At 34.1% G+C, this 14,756-nt stretch overlaps 3 protein-coding genes and 1 long non-coding RNA gene across 4 annotated transcripts; 3 read left to right on the top strand and 1 right to left on the bottom strand.

Moving 5' to 3' along the window:
• Positions 1–341: 341 nt before the first annotated feature.
• LOC109129223 (uncharacterized) lies at positions 342–2,154 on the top strand. Its single transcript, XM_019236968.2, has one exon. The coding sequence runs from the start codon at positions 850–852 to the stop codon at positions 2,152–2,154; it is 1,305 nt and encodes a 434-aa protein (XP_019092513.1). The 5' UTR covers positions 342–849.
• Positions 2,155–4,164: 2,010 nt separating this feature from the next.
• Positions 4,165–6,438, top strand: LOC104746544 (uncharacterized). Its single transcript, XM_087488974.1, has one exon. The coding sequence runs from the start codon at positions 4,286–4,288 to the stop codon at positions 6,086–6,088; it is 1,803 nt and encodes a 600-aa protein (XP_087345100.1). The 5' UTR covers positions 4,165–4,285; the 3' UTR covers positions 6,089–6,438.
• Positions 6,439–8,867: 2,429 nt separating this feature from the next.
• LOC104746543 (salicylate/benzoate carboxyl methyltransferase) lies at positions 8,868–11,066 on the bottom strand. The gene is made up of 5 exons (XM_010468049.3): positions 10,836–11,066; positions 10,540–10,678; positions 9,761–10,153; positions 9,411–9,662; positions 8,868–9,316 (listed from the first exon to the last, which is right to left on the bottom strand). Exons 1-5 carry the CDS (start codon positions 10,844–10,846, stop codon positions 8,957–8,959), a joined length of 1,155 nt encoding a protein of 384 aa, XP_010466351.2. The 5' UTR covers positions 10,847–11,066; the 3' UTR covers positions 8,868–8,956.
• A 1,342-nt stretch (positions 11,067–12,408) lies between these two features.
• Positions 12,409–13,244, top strand: LOC104746542 (uncharacterized). Its single transcript, XR_760911.3, has 2 exons — positions 12,409–12,674; positions 12,959–13,244. It is a non-coding gene; the product is annotated as an uncharacterized LOC104746542 (long non-coding RNA).
• The last annotated feature ends 1,512 nt before the right edge of the window (positions 13,245–14,756 follow it).

The raw sequence follows: 14,756 nt of genomic DNA, 5'->3' as shown, positions 1-14,756 counted from the left end.
GTGTAGCTTTTTCAGAGCTTTTCCCTCCTCATACGGGAGATTACTACATACATAGTTGAAGTATATTGGAGGAAACTTAAAAGTTGAAACATATTGGTTTTCTCTCATCAAGCAAGACTTCGTTTTATTATATTCTTGACCATTGACCAGTAGAGTTGTATTGTAAAAGACTAAATAATATTACATTCTCTAGCCTTTTCCTAGTCGAGAAGTAACATATTAAAAAGTTAACAAAATTTGCAAAAGGGTGAGAATATTTAGAATGTATTACAAGCAAGCAAATTTTGCATTCGTTTCCAAACCATATATTAATGGATTTTAATTATTACGTAGGCGTAACAACAACAACAACAACTCTATCAAAACAAATTTGGTGTTTCGTTTGAGCCATGGATTCTGTATCAAGGCAACAATATGCAACTCCTCTTCTCCTTTGCCCTGGCGCACAATTTATAAACAAAGAAGACGAGTTTCGTGGACACAATTCGGAGAGTTACCATATCTTTCAGATGCTAAATACGACAAGTCATCATTATCATCTTCATCACACATCATTCCCTTAGATTGTAACAATGACGGTACCTATGACAATATCACATGCAAGATTTGCACGAATACGTTTGTCGGTGCCCCATTTTATTCCTGCAATTACAAAGAATGTTTCTACAACATTTCACAATCATCTACTACTATTGGCTTCCACAGAGAGTGTATCGAACCACTATCGATGTACCCATATCATCCTAAACATTCTCTCCGATTTCTTGATAATTTTTTTTAACTAAAATTTGCAAATGATGTTTATCTCTTCAATATTGGGTTTACGACTGCTCTATATGCGATTTTACTATGTGTCGAGGTTGTACGAGAAAGCCACCGCTCCTTGCAATAGACCATCCAAAAAGGCATGAGCATTCCCTCTTCTACTTTTCTATAAAAGGTTCCTTCCTTTGTGACGTTTGTGCTTTGGATCATAGGTCTTTGATGTATTCATGTCGTAACTGTGATTTTAAGGCCCATAAAGATTGCGTGTACCTGCCATCCATCGTGAGAATATCACGTCACCAACACCGCCTTTCTTTCACTTCTTCACTAACTCCTGAAAAATGGTTTTGTGGAGTGTGTCGTGGAAAGATAGACACAAATTATGGAAGATATTCTTGCGTCAAAGGTTGCAGTTATGGTGTTCATTCTAAATGTGCAACACGAGAGGATGTATGGGATGGAAAAGAACTTGAAGGGCAAACAGAAGATCCATATGAAGATATCAAGTCGTTCGATGAGATAAGTGATGGAATCATACAACATTTCAGTCATCAAAATCATCATATGAAACTCGACGATGAGACCAATAGAAAATTTGACGAGAACAAACGTTGTCAAGCATGCACACTTGCTATATGTGATGAAATTATTTACAGCTGCATGCAATGTGATTTTATTCTCCATCAAGACTGTGCACAACTTCCTCTCAGGAAACAACACCCGACGCATCCTCATCCCCTTAGTTTACAAGTGGATTACCAAAACAGTTGGTTCAAATGTAAAGCTTGTTATCGTGAAAGCAACGGTTTCAAGTACTTTTGTTTGGAAAGGAAGTGTAAGTATGAGTTAGAAGTATGTTGCGCGTCCATACGTGAGCCATTGGATCATCAGTGTCATCCACATCCCTTGTTTTTCACAGCTAAACCACAAACTAAACAAATATGTTCAATTTGCCAAGTACCTCAAAGTCATCAACTAAACTGCGGAGAATGTGGTTTTGTTTTGTGTTTTAGGTGTGCTACTTTACCCAATAAATTAAGGTATAAGCACGATGAGCATTTTCTCATTTTTACTTACGATAAAAATGCTAGCGGTCAGTATTGGTGTGATGTTTGTGAAAAAGAAGCATGTTCTAGATACGGAATTTATGTGTGCAATAATTGCAACGTCACACTGCATCATGAATGTTTTCATGGTAAAGATATGCATCTCATGCCTGGTGGAACATTCAAATATTGTGAAGAGAACGTCAATATTATTCTCAATAATCGTTTTACTCGTAATATATGCATGAGTTGCCATAATCGTTGTGAAGAAAAAATAGTATACAAAATATGTGCTAGAGAAATCATATTGTGCTCTTTTGGTTGTCTACAATATTATTGTTAGTAATATTGTTCAATGTGTTTTTATTTTCCTTCTCTTTTTTTTTTTCTACTTCATAACAAATGTTTATTTGAATCATATATGAACTATTTAAGGATGATTGAACCATATTTAATATTGTGTAATATCTTATTGCACGAGAGGGCTCCCAAGTCTCAATAGCCATAGTAATAAATGAAATGATGACAAATCTTACTTCAAGTAGGTATATAGAAAATAATATACTGAGGGGCGCAAAACACATCCAATGTGATCTGGTGAACAGAGAATAATGGGGACACATCAATAGTATCGTTATTCTTATCCCTAGTGAGATGATACCACTAATTACTTAAGAAGTTTGGCCTTGTTGAAATCTGCGGGGCAATAGCTCTTTTCTACTTCTCAAGCGAGATGTGACATTGCATGATGATTTTGCTTCCTTTCCATACGTTACTTCCATTAGAAATAGAACCCTCACATCATATATACCTCGTGGTCGTGGAGACCCATACTCGACGAGGTAGAATCCAAGCCTATCCATCCATTTCATCTTTGTTGGTAGTGTTCTTCCATGGAAAATTTAAGATTATTTCAATTAACTCTAAATTGACCCTCTCACAAAAATAGAAATTGACTCTTATTAAACTCGTAACAAATAAAACTATTAGAATAGAACATGTTCATTAAAATGAGTTCAAACTAATTATTTGTATTTTATCCTTAGTCTATACTATGTTTCCTCCTTTTTTCTTCATTCACAATTATATATTGAAATTTAAGTTAAAATTCGAATCTATTTTTTTTTATATAAATTTTTGTACATTTTAAATTTACATCAAATGTTTTGATGATTTTGCTCGAATATTGGTAGATCAAAAAAGAATATATCTCAATTATTGGTTTATAGATTTTTAAAGTATTATTTTTAATTTCTTTTTCATTGTGACCGTAACCACTAAAAAATGTTTCTCTATAATGAATATTGAAAAATGACTCGGTTTAATGGTATATATATCTCGTTGATATATTTTTTAATTGAAAAATGTACTTAATATTGTGCCACGCAAAACATTAATAACACGGTTACAAATATGAAAGAGTCTTTGGTACTTTTCTAAAACATATACTTTTTATGATATTTTTATTTATTCATAAATATTTTTACTATTTTTACGATAGAAAAAATTATTGTCACCCTCGTACACAAATTTTCTGTCTCACATTGTTTTGGAACATGTCATGAACAAAGAAACTAAGAAAGTATAGTTACGACTTTTTTTTTTTTTTTTGGGGGCAAAAGTTATGACTTCTGAATAAACATATATTTCTAGATGTAACTAAACTGAAATGAAATTAAATTAGTAGTTTTGATCCAGAGATTGGTAAAATACAGGACAAGTTAACTTAGATTAAACATTGTTTAATGCACTACCCACAAAGTCCAAATCCACGTGTATATCTTTATTGTAGAAATGAAAAATATAAAATATCTTCTATATGTTATCAGTGTTAATATGGTTGATAATATCTTCAGCAACATCTCGAAGAAGATCAGGGGTTGCATTTATATAATCTGATGGCGCCACACGCAGATCATGTCCTAGAAATTTTTTTAAAGGTTGTTATTAGAGTTTGATTGATATACCAAATTTTTTCTTCTTTTTAATTATTGAGAGGAGATCAACGGATATAAAATAAAATTAACTATCAATAGCTAGTAAAAATGAATTATCGAAAGGTTAAAGTGTTAAGAGAAAAGCTAACATGTCAAGACAAAGTCTTCGTTTTCTCATCAAGCAAGACTTCTCTTTTGCATTTTTGATCAATAAAGTAATGTTTTTCAGCTTAACAATAGAAATGGAATATGGAAAAGAACAACAAATAGAGTACATATACAGTAACCTTTTTCTTCCGGCAAGTAATGTTAGAAACTTGATAGAAATGACAAGGGAAACACATTTAAAGTAGAATATTGCGTAAGTAAGTATTCTCGGTGAGAAGTATTAGAATATATCACAAAGAACCAAATGTTTGTATTTGTTGTTACCAAAAAACTCTATATATATTATAAACATTAATTGTAGGGCGTACCAAAAGTCTCAAAGCATTTTTCCATTATAAATTTAATTTCGGTTTTGTTTCCTTTTCAACTATGGATTGTGCGTCAAAACAGCTATATGCTTCTCCCCTTCCCTTTTGCCCTTTCGCACGATATACCAACAATGAAGAGGAGTTTCAATTGATACATTTCGGAGAGTCATCAATTCATTCTGACGCCGAGTACGACAAGTCTTCACAACTATCCTCACCTCACTTCCGTCCATTAGATTGGTGCAACAAAATAGAGGGTACATACGAAACCTTCTCATGCGGGATTTGCAAGAATCCCATAATTGACACCCCATTTTATTCTTGCAAAGAATGTCTTTGCAAACTTTCATCATTACATGTCATTGGCTTTCACAAAGAATGTATCAAGCCGGTATTAAAGCACCCATATCATCCTAAACATTATCTTCGATTTGTTCATTATCCTGAATGGAGTGGTAATGTTAAGCTATGCTTTTGTTCAAATTTTAGTGCTTCGATTTACAGTTGCTCTTTATGTGATTTTATTATATGTCAACCTTGTTTGAGAAATCCACCACTCCTTTCAATAGACCACCCAAAAAAGCATAAACATACCCTCTTCTACTTTCCTAGAAAAGGCTCATTGATTTGTGATGTTTGTGCGTTGAGTGACCACAGGTCTTTGATGTATTCATGTACTCAATGTGATTTTCTAACCCACATAGATTGTATCTACTTGCCACAAGTCATAAAAATATCGCGTCATGAACACCGCCTCTCTTTCACTTCTTCACCTACTCCAGGAAAATGGTGGTGTGGAGTGTGTCGTGGAAAGGTAGACATAGATTATGGAAGGTATTCTTGCTTGAAGGGTTGCAGCTATGGGGTTCATTCTAAATGTGCAACACGGAAAGATGTATGGGATGGAAAAGAACTTGAGGAAACACCAGAAGATGCATATGAAGAAGATGTTAAGTCGTTTAATGAGATAAGTGACGGAATCATACAACATTTCAGTCATCAAAACCATCATATGAGACTTAATGTGGTGACTGATAGAACATTTGACGAGAACAAATGTTGTCAAGCATGCACACTTCCTATATGTGATGGTTTTATTTACAATTGTATGCAATGTGATTTTGTTCTCCATCAAGAATGTGCACATCTTCCTCGTAAGAAACAACATGCGATACATCCCCATCCCCTTAGTTTACAAGTGGATCATCAAGACGGTTGGTTCACATGTGAAGTTTGTGATCGTAGAAGCAATGGTTTTGGATACTTGTGTTGTGAAAGCGAATGTGATTTCATGTTAGATGTGTGTTGCGCTTCTATAAATGAGGCATTGGATAACCCGCATCATCCACACCCGTTGTATCTTACATTTAACCCTGATACTTTGCAATACTGTTGGATTTGCCAAAAATTGGGAGGTATGCGTCTAAATTGTGGAGAATGTACTTTTGTTTTGTGTTTTGGTTGCGCCACCTTGCCAACTAAATTGAGGTACAAGCATGATCCACATTTTCTTATATTTGCTTATGATATATACGCAAGTGGTAAGCATGTGTGTGATGTTTGTGAAAAAGAAGCTGATTCAAAGAATGGAATTTATACTTGCAATGAGTGCAACGCCACATTGCATATTCAATGTTTACTTGGAGTTACAGAGGACATGTATATGATGCCTAGGGGAGAATTCATATTCCGTGAACTAGATGTTAACGTTCTTCCCAATAATCGTCTTACTCGCAACATATGCAGGTGTTGCCACAATCGTTGTACGAATAAAGTAGTCTACAAATTATCTGATACAATAAAATTATGCTCTCTATTCTGTATATATGAATGGTGGCACATAAAGTATTATTCTACTATATGATTTGGTTTAAAACTTGAACGTAACATTTATTTCCCTATTTTTAGTACGAATAAAGTTATTTCTATTATGTGAAATGAACTTAGTGCAGTGGCCAAAGGTAAGTCCTTAATTCACAAGGCACCATCATATCCGGGATCGAGTCTCGCTCTCTACGAATGTAGGGATTAGGCTAATGGGCCGGCCTGTTGTGGCCCAATGGTTGAAAAAAAAAGTTATTTCTATTCTTTTGTGTTCTTTTGCTTTCTCTTTATAAACGTATTTTACTAGACATTTTTCATTCATTTCCATATTCGTTGTCAAGAAATTAAAAACGACATCATTTTATGAAATACAATACTCGTTCAAATCTTTATTGACCCTTTTCTAAATTTTCACACATATTAAAATAGTTTTTTGATAATAATTATAATCTTGTTTCATTGAAACTTGTAAGAATAAACTCCGTAAGGAGGCATGTCTCATATATCACCAATATATATAGTGTACATCCTAGGGTTAGGTACATTGAGAATATTCTATACACATCAATAATAAGAATATTTCCATATCTATTCTATCACTCCCCCACAGCCGGAGCATGAGGAGGATGAATGCTCAGGCTGGACCAAAAATCTAGAAACAACGGCGAAGGTAAGCCTTTAGTAAAGATATCAGCGTATTGATGTGCAGACGGAACGTGCAGGACACGTATCTGACCAAGAGCGACCTTCTCACGAACGAAGTGAATGTCTATCTCAATATGCTTAGTCCGTTGATGCTTGACAGGATTGGAAGCGAGATATACAGCACTGATATTGTCACAATATACCACAGTAGCACGATTGAGAGGAATGTGGAGTTCAAGGAATAGATTACGTAACCAAGTAGCTTCGGAGACGACATTAGCGACCCCTTTGTATTCAGCTTCAGCACTTGAACAAGAGACCGTTGGTTGCCGTTTCGACAACCATGAAATCAGATTATCACCGAGAAATATGCAAAACCGAGAGGTAGAGCGGCGAGTAGTGGGACAGCCGGCCCAATCAGCTTCCGTGTAAGCAGTAAGAGCGGAGTCTGAGATCGGAGCGAGGTACTCGGCGTCAGAGTAGGCAGTTAAAGACTTGGCAGAGTTTTTATAGAAATGGAGACCGTGACTCAAAGTTCCCTGCAGATAACGAAAAATACGCTTCAAGGCGGTGAAATGAGGCTCACGAGGATCATGCATGAAGAGGCAGACTTGCTGGACTGCGAATGATATGTCGGGGCGTGTGAACGTCAAGTACTGAAGGGCACCGGCAAGACTACGATACAGAGTCGGATCTTCGACGGAGGGACCTTCATCAGCAGCGAGCTTGCCTTGCGTATCAAACGGGGTGAGACATGGTTTGCAATTACTCATCCCAGCGCGAGCAATGATATCTGCGGCATAGTTGCGTTGATGGAGAAACAGACCGGTGCTGTTACGGATGAACGTGATACCAAGGAAGTGATGAAGGTGACCAAGATCAGTCATTTCAAACTCCTTATGAAGAGATGAAATGATCATGTCAAGGAGAGAGGTCGAGGAAGCAGTGAGACCAATGTCGTCAACATATAGGAGCAGATAAGCAAGGTCAGAACCACGTTTGAGCACAAAGAGTGAAGGGTCGGATACACTTTGCTTGAATCCAATCTTCTTAGCATAATTGGCAAAGCGTGTGTTCCAAGCACGAGGAGCCTGTTTGAGGCCATATAGTGACTTGCGGAGCAAGCAAACATGATCTGGCTTAAGTGGATCAACATAGTCGGGAGGTTGATGCATGTACACGATTTCGTCGAGTTCACCGTTGAGAAATGCATTCTTGACGTCTAGTTGACGAAGAGGCCAATCCTTGGTGACGGTGACGTGAAGAACCGAGCGAATGGTAGCGGGTTTGACAACGGGGCTAAACGTCTCATCACAATCGACACCAAGTTCTTGCGATTTGCCGTTAGCTACCAAACATGCCTTGTAGCGAGCCAGACTCCCATCTGCATGAAATTTATGCTTAAACAACCACAAACAACGAATCACGTTAGTGTTAGGAGGTCGTGGAACAAGGTTCCAAGTACCATTCTTAATTTGAGCAAAATATTCCTCATCCATGGCAGGATTCCAAAATGGATCCTTAGCGGCCTGTACGTGAGAGGAAGGAATGGGAGAAATAGCATTGACATTAAGGTTAAGCCGCGTGATAGGCTTAGTGATGCCACTTTTGCTGCGAGTGGTCATGGTATGAGTTTGTGGAGGAGGATTTTGAGGAGGTAAAGCGAGAGGAACAGTGGGAGGAACATAAGGTGTACGCAAAGGAACTGTGGGGATAGACTGTGTTATCGGAGGCAAAGGGACCGACGACACCGGTGGAGGTGTTTGAGCCGTGTGTTTGAGTGTGGAGAAAGGGAACACGGCTTCATTAAAAATGACATGCCGAGAGAAAATGATCTTGTGAGTAGAGAGATCTAAGCACCTGTAACCACGATGGTTAGAGGGATAACCAAGAAAAACACAAGCAGTAGAACGAGGAGCAAGTTTATGAGGGGAAGAAGAAAGAAGGTTAGGATAACATAAACAGCCAAAAATGCGAAGGTGAGAATAGGATACATAAGTGTTTTTTTAAGATAAAAAATATTGATGTTCTAGAGCGATGCTCAAATCAAATCTTTTGATTATGGGTCAAACCCTTCTAAGACAAAATTCTAGAATTCGCGAGTAGATTGGAAATGATTAATTGTAATTTTTTTTTTTTTTTGTCAACATGATTAATTGTAATTTAAAGCGAAATTTTCTGAAGATTATTCATTAATTAAGAAATTTATTTTCTCTTGATCCGTAGAACTGTTTCGACTCGAATATAGACTACATAATAAAATTCAATTCCGGATCAATGAAATGACTAGACTGACAGACGTTTTGTTCTTGCAGCTAGCATGCTGCGACACATGATGCGCATATTTCTCAAACAATGTATCGATATTAATGGCATCTCCAAAGTGAGCTACGAGCATCGTTTCCGTCACTGCTCTTATGCAATTAGCTTCTTTTTTCCCTGCTTGAGCTATATGTGATTGGAAGCTAAAATTTTCGTCACTATGGCCGAGATCAAAAGCATGTGTCTCCAAGTCGTTTATTTTGAACGATCCTTCATTTGTAATAATTTCTTTCACTTCTTCTTCGTTGGGATCATAAAACGGCATGTTGAACGAATTCGCCTTTGATGCACTCACAAGACCCTATAAAAAAGATCACGACAAAACTGAATTACTGATACCATTTAATTTGTGTATATATTTTAAAATTATTTCAATAAATGTGAATATCTAATACCTCGAAGACCATGTCGCACAGAGCATTGGATAACAATGTCAACCAATGACAACAATCTCTATAGAGTGGATCCTCAAGAGTCTTTCTGCCGATTAATGTGAGAACCATGCGTCCATTAGATACCATCTCTTCAGAGCGCATCCTTAGAAACGTCGTAAAATCTCTTTGGAATTGATTCAAGTAAGCCTTGTATTCACTTAGAGGACTTGAACTTGTTATGTAGACTCTCTTCTTCTCCAGTCCGTCGGGAACCTTACAAGTCAACATTTTCAGTGTCATAATCTGTGTAGTATTATGATTGAAATTATTTTTCTATAAGTGGAAAGTTATAACAAATTCCTTATAAAGACCTTAGAGAGGAAATGAATACTGTAATTTGAATGAATGAAATGGAGACTCTTGCATGGGAAGAGCCTTGAGTAAAAGGAACCAGGGACTCCAGAGACAAAGCATGGTATTTTGCTTGTGAGCTTATCGTTGAAGAAAGTTATGAACGTGAACGTCGTGTTGAAATCATTACCAGGGAGATCGTTCAGACAACAATCTATCTCTGGTGGGTTTTGGTTCCATTCTTGACATAACAAATTGATTGTGTTAACGATCTCAGATATCACCAAGAACGTGTTTTGTCCTGAAGAACAGCCCAAATCGGCTAGTTTAATACATTTAGGAAAGTCCAAGTTTGTCATCATTTCTTCGGTGTTTTTAACCAGGATTGGCTTGGTCATTGATAAAACTCTTCTCTGCAAAAAAAAAAAAAAAAACAGTCAAAGAGACAAATTAATTAAAAAATCTTTTTTTTTCTCTATATAACTCGGAATGGCCCAAACCAATGTCATACTAATTATCTAGAAATGATTCAAATGAATAATGAGTGATTTTGTTAGGATCCCACACGTAAAAATAAATGGTGAAGTAAGAAAAGAGCTTCCTCTTGCGGTGCCGTGACACTTTGTAAAATATTTGGTATCATATGTAAGCATAGATAACGAAATTAGCGCGCGTACAAGTGTATTGAAGTGTAAATAGTTTGAGTACAGAGTATATATATGTAAATATTGAAGTATTCGTTTGTGTATGAATAAGCCTTACGAAAGAAAAAAAGAAATATATAGAAGATGAAAAGAACCTGAAGAAGAGAATTGGAGGAGTAACTATTATCTCCATCTCCTCCACTCATACTTAAAATACTCACAAATGGGTATTTACTTCTTGTCTCTTCATCGTCGTTATGCATTTCATTTTCACTCTTCCCAGTCCCAGTATACCTGCATCGATTGCATGTATAGACAAATACATATATAAATATATGCTCTCATCTATTTCAAATCAGCATACACAATCGTGCATATATATATATATATATATATATATATATATATATATATATATATATGAATTGAAAGATGAATTTGTGAGAAGAACCTTGAATCCATTTCTCGCAGTACTACTTCAAGAAAATAATTAAAAATGAGAGCTTTTTCAATATGTTATGTTTTTGAGGTAGGCTACTTTATTTATAGAGGTGGGACTTGTCTTCAATAGGAAACACACTGAGTTGTTGCAAAACACAATCCTCTTATCCAATCTTTAGAGATATCTCTTTCTCAGAATGATAGCTATATATAAATAATAGAACTAACATAATAATTCTTCAAAAAGAAAAAATTTGGAAAACAATCTAACCTTCGTAATAATTCTTCTATTTTTTTAATTTTTTTTTTTTTTACTCTTTTTATATCTTGAAGAACCAATGTATTATGCGGGTCCTGCTATTATTTGTGTATGGATGTCAACGACATGATCATGTCGCAAAAGAAGAAGAACACACGAAGAAGAGAATTGGTGGAGTAAGTGTTGTCTCCATCTCCACCCTTCATACTGATTATAGTAGTCACAAAAGGGAAATGATATTCTCTTCATCGTCGGTACAAGTCTCACCAACTGCATATTTGAATCCATTTCTTGTATTAAAGAATTATTTCAAGAAAACATGCAATAATCGTATGATGATTTCAAAGATCTTCCTAACATCAAACGTGTATAGATTGTGTGAACTGTCAACCATATATGCTTTAGTTCCATTGCGATTTCAATCATTTTTATCTTACTCAATCATGCATGCTGAATATATAGGACCGTCAAATAGCTACCATACGTTTTCTATCTTTTTTGTTTTTTCCTCTGCTACTTGTTGCCTTTTTTGCCACTTTCGACCACGTTTTTATAGTATTTTTATTATAGCTAGATAATCCGCACTACACTACGTTTTTTTTTTTTTTTGACAGCCCGCACTACACTACGATATATTTTTCAAATTATTATTATTATCTTTTGTAATAATTAAATAAAATTTTAGAATGTGATGCATTACCTTCACTTAAATTTTAGTAGTTTTTACTTATTATAATTTTTATTTGTATGTATGTGGTTGGATTTAAGATTTATAATTGCACTATCTTTTTGCCATTAAATATTTAATTTATATGTAATTGTACTCTCTTTTTTAGGAAGTGAAAAAGGGATTTAGTTTAAACAGATATTTTTATCTCCAGAGAGTGGAGATTTCCCTGCATTCCTAGGCTGTCCAATTTCCTTGCAGTACTGGATCTGCAAAGCCACCTCAATCAGAAATGGATTTTAAAACTTCACTCTTTGGTTTAAGAGTTCCGTTATATAATGATGCTGGATGAATATATTTTTTTTTTTTTGACGATCAAACCCCATATATTAAGTTATCGGAGATGACATTCTTCGAGAGAGAGCCAATTCGGTATCGACAAGCTTACATGGGAAAAACAGAAACTTCGTGCTCTTGCACATTTCGCAAGTTTATCGGCACGATATTATCCTCTCGGGAAATATATCTAATACTAAAATGAGAATTTGTTAAAAATACCCCTTTTTAGATACCCTTTTTAAAAATACCCTCTTTTCTAATCATTTTTAATTTTACCCTCTTTAAATTTATAATGACTATTCTACCCTTATATCTATTTGGTGAACTCTTCTTCTTTTCAGATCTCACCATCACGATTTATTTTTCTTCTTCTCACATATCACCGTCGTCATTCTCTCCGTCGTAGAAATCGGAACTGCCGTCGCCGTTTCTTTTCTTCTTTTTCTTAGATCTCAATGTCACTGTGATTCGTCAATCTCGTCTTTACTGAAATCGGATCTCAACGTCGTTGCAATTCGTCGATCTCATTGTTATTGAAATCGGGCAACTCGTCATAGCTATAATTGGGAAACGGGCATGTTTAGGTTCGTGTTTATCATCTGATGGTTTGTAAATATTGTCTTCTTCAGACTTGTAGGATAGATCTTGCTGGAATTTGTTGAATATTCTGGGAACAAAATTGGTTGTTGGAAATTATTTGATTACATAATTTTTGTAATTTGTTGATTACGTTTTAGTATGCCAATCTTTCATGTTCAATGGAAACTGGAAAGTAAGATTTATTCATGAACTGGTAGTTTGAATAGATGGAGAAGTCCATTGATAGTATTTGATCCTAAATTATTTATTCATTTATTTACTGTAATAGACCGAGAAGTTATCTGGCTGCAAAAGCTCTTCTCTTCTCCAAAGAGGCTGTTCAATGCTCTTAGGAGACTTGGAGGAATTAAATTGTTTGTTTTGTGTTGATGTGTGGAATTGACGAAGGTGAGGATCCAAGAGCTGCAGGCATGATAGAACTTAAAGAGGAACTAGAGTTCATGATAATACTCACACCTATATTTGTAAAAGTAGGAACAAGTCTTTGTGTGTGTGCATGTATTCATTGATCTTAAAATATTAACTAATGGAACGTAACTACATATGAGAGAGAACATGCCTTCTAAATGTTTTACATTTACAAGGTTTACAAGGGTTTTAAAAAGCTTTTTAAAAGGTTTTTATAAATATTTACAAGGTTTATAAAAGCTTTTAACAATAATTTAAAAGGTCTTTAAAAGCTTTTACAGAAAAATTTTAAAATGTTTTTAAAAGATTGTAAAACATTTCTTAAACAATTGCTAAAATAACTTTGTAAAAGCTTTTAAAAACCTTTTAAAATCTTGTTAAGAGCTTTAAAAAAACCTTGTAAATATTTATAAAAGCTTTTTGTAAACCTTGTAATTTTAAACGGCTTGTAAACCTTGTTAAAGGTTTTTATACCATTTTAAAATGTTTTAAAATGCTTTTTCATGGTTATTTTAGAAATATTTTAAAAGAGTTTAGAAGGTTTTTAAAAGAGTTTATAAGGTTTTTAAAAGAGTTTACAAGACTTTTAAAAGGATTTTAAAAATATTTACAAGGTCTTTAAAATGTTTTTATAAGAGTTTAGAAGGTTTTTAAAAGACTTAACAAAATTTTTTTGAAGGTTTTAAAAGGTTTTTAAAATGTCTATAAAAGAGTTTTACAAGGTTTTAAAATGTTTTAAAAAGAATTTACAAGGGTTTTAAACAAGGTTTAAAAAAGCTTTATAAAATGCTTTTATAAATATTTAGAAGGTTTTTAAAAGCTTTCAACAATATTTTAAAAGTCTTTAAAAGATTTCATAGAAAATTTTAAAATGTTTTTAAAAGATTGTAAAGCATTTCTAAAAAAAAATCTAAAATAACCTTGTAAAGCTTTTAAAAACCTTTTAAAATCTTGTTAGGAGCTTTTAAAAAACCTTGTAAATATTTATAAAAGTCTTTTATAAATCTTGTAATTTTGAACGGCTTGTAAACGTTGTTAAAGGTTTTTATAACATTTTTAAATGTTTTTAAATGCTTTTTCAAGGTTATTTTAGAAATATTTTAAAATTTATAAGGTTTTTAAAAGAGTTTATAAGGTTTTTAAAAGAGTTTATAAGGTTTTTAAAAGAGTTTACAAGACTTTTAAAAGGATTTTAAAAATATTTACAAGGTCTTTAAAATGTTTTTATAAGAGTTTAGAAAGTTTTTAAAAGAGTTAACAAGTTTTTTTTGAAGGTTTTAAAAGGTTTTTAAAATATTTTAAAAATGTTTATAAAAGAGTTTTACAAGGTTTTTAAAATGTTTTTAAAAGAATTTACAATGGTTTTTAAAAGAGTTTACAAGATTTTTAAAAGACTTCACAAGATTTTTAAAAGAATTTATAAAAAATTTAAATTGTTTTGAAAAGAGTTTACAAGGGTTTTAAACTGCTAAAAAGACTTTTTCAATGGTGAGACTTTCCTTTTTGAACTGCTAAAAAAACTTTCATTGGTTTGAACAAAAATTATCTTAGAAACTTAGCTTAGGGTTCAATTCAGTTTTCTTCATACACATGTGAAGCTAGTTTTATGACACATGTGAATCAATAAACGGGACCATGATCACTTTGGTTACTTAAGA

Source organism: Camelina sativa, chromosome 15 (genome assembly GCF_030686135.1).
Source record: "Camelina sativa cultivar CO46 ecotype springtype chromosome 15, ASM3068613v1".
Classification (NCBI taxonomy): domain Eukaryota; kingdom Viridiplantae; phylum Streptophyta; class Magnoliopsida; order Brassicales; family Brassicaceae; genus Camelina; species Camelina sativa.
This window is presented reverse-complemented; position numbering and strand designations above follow the sequence as displayed.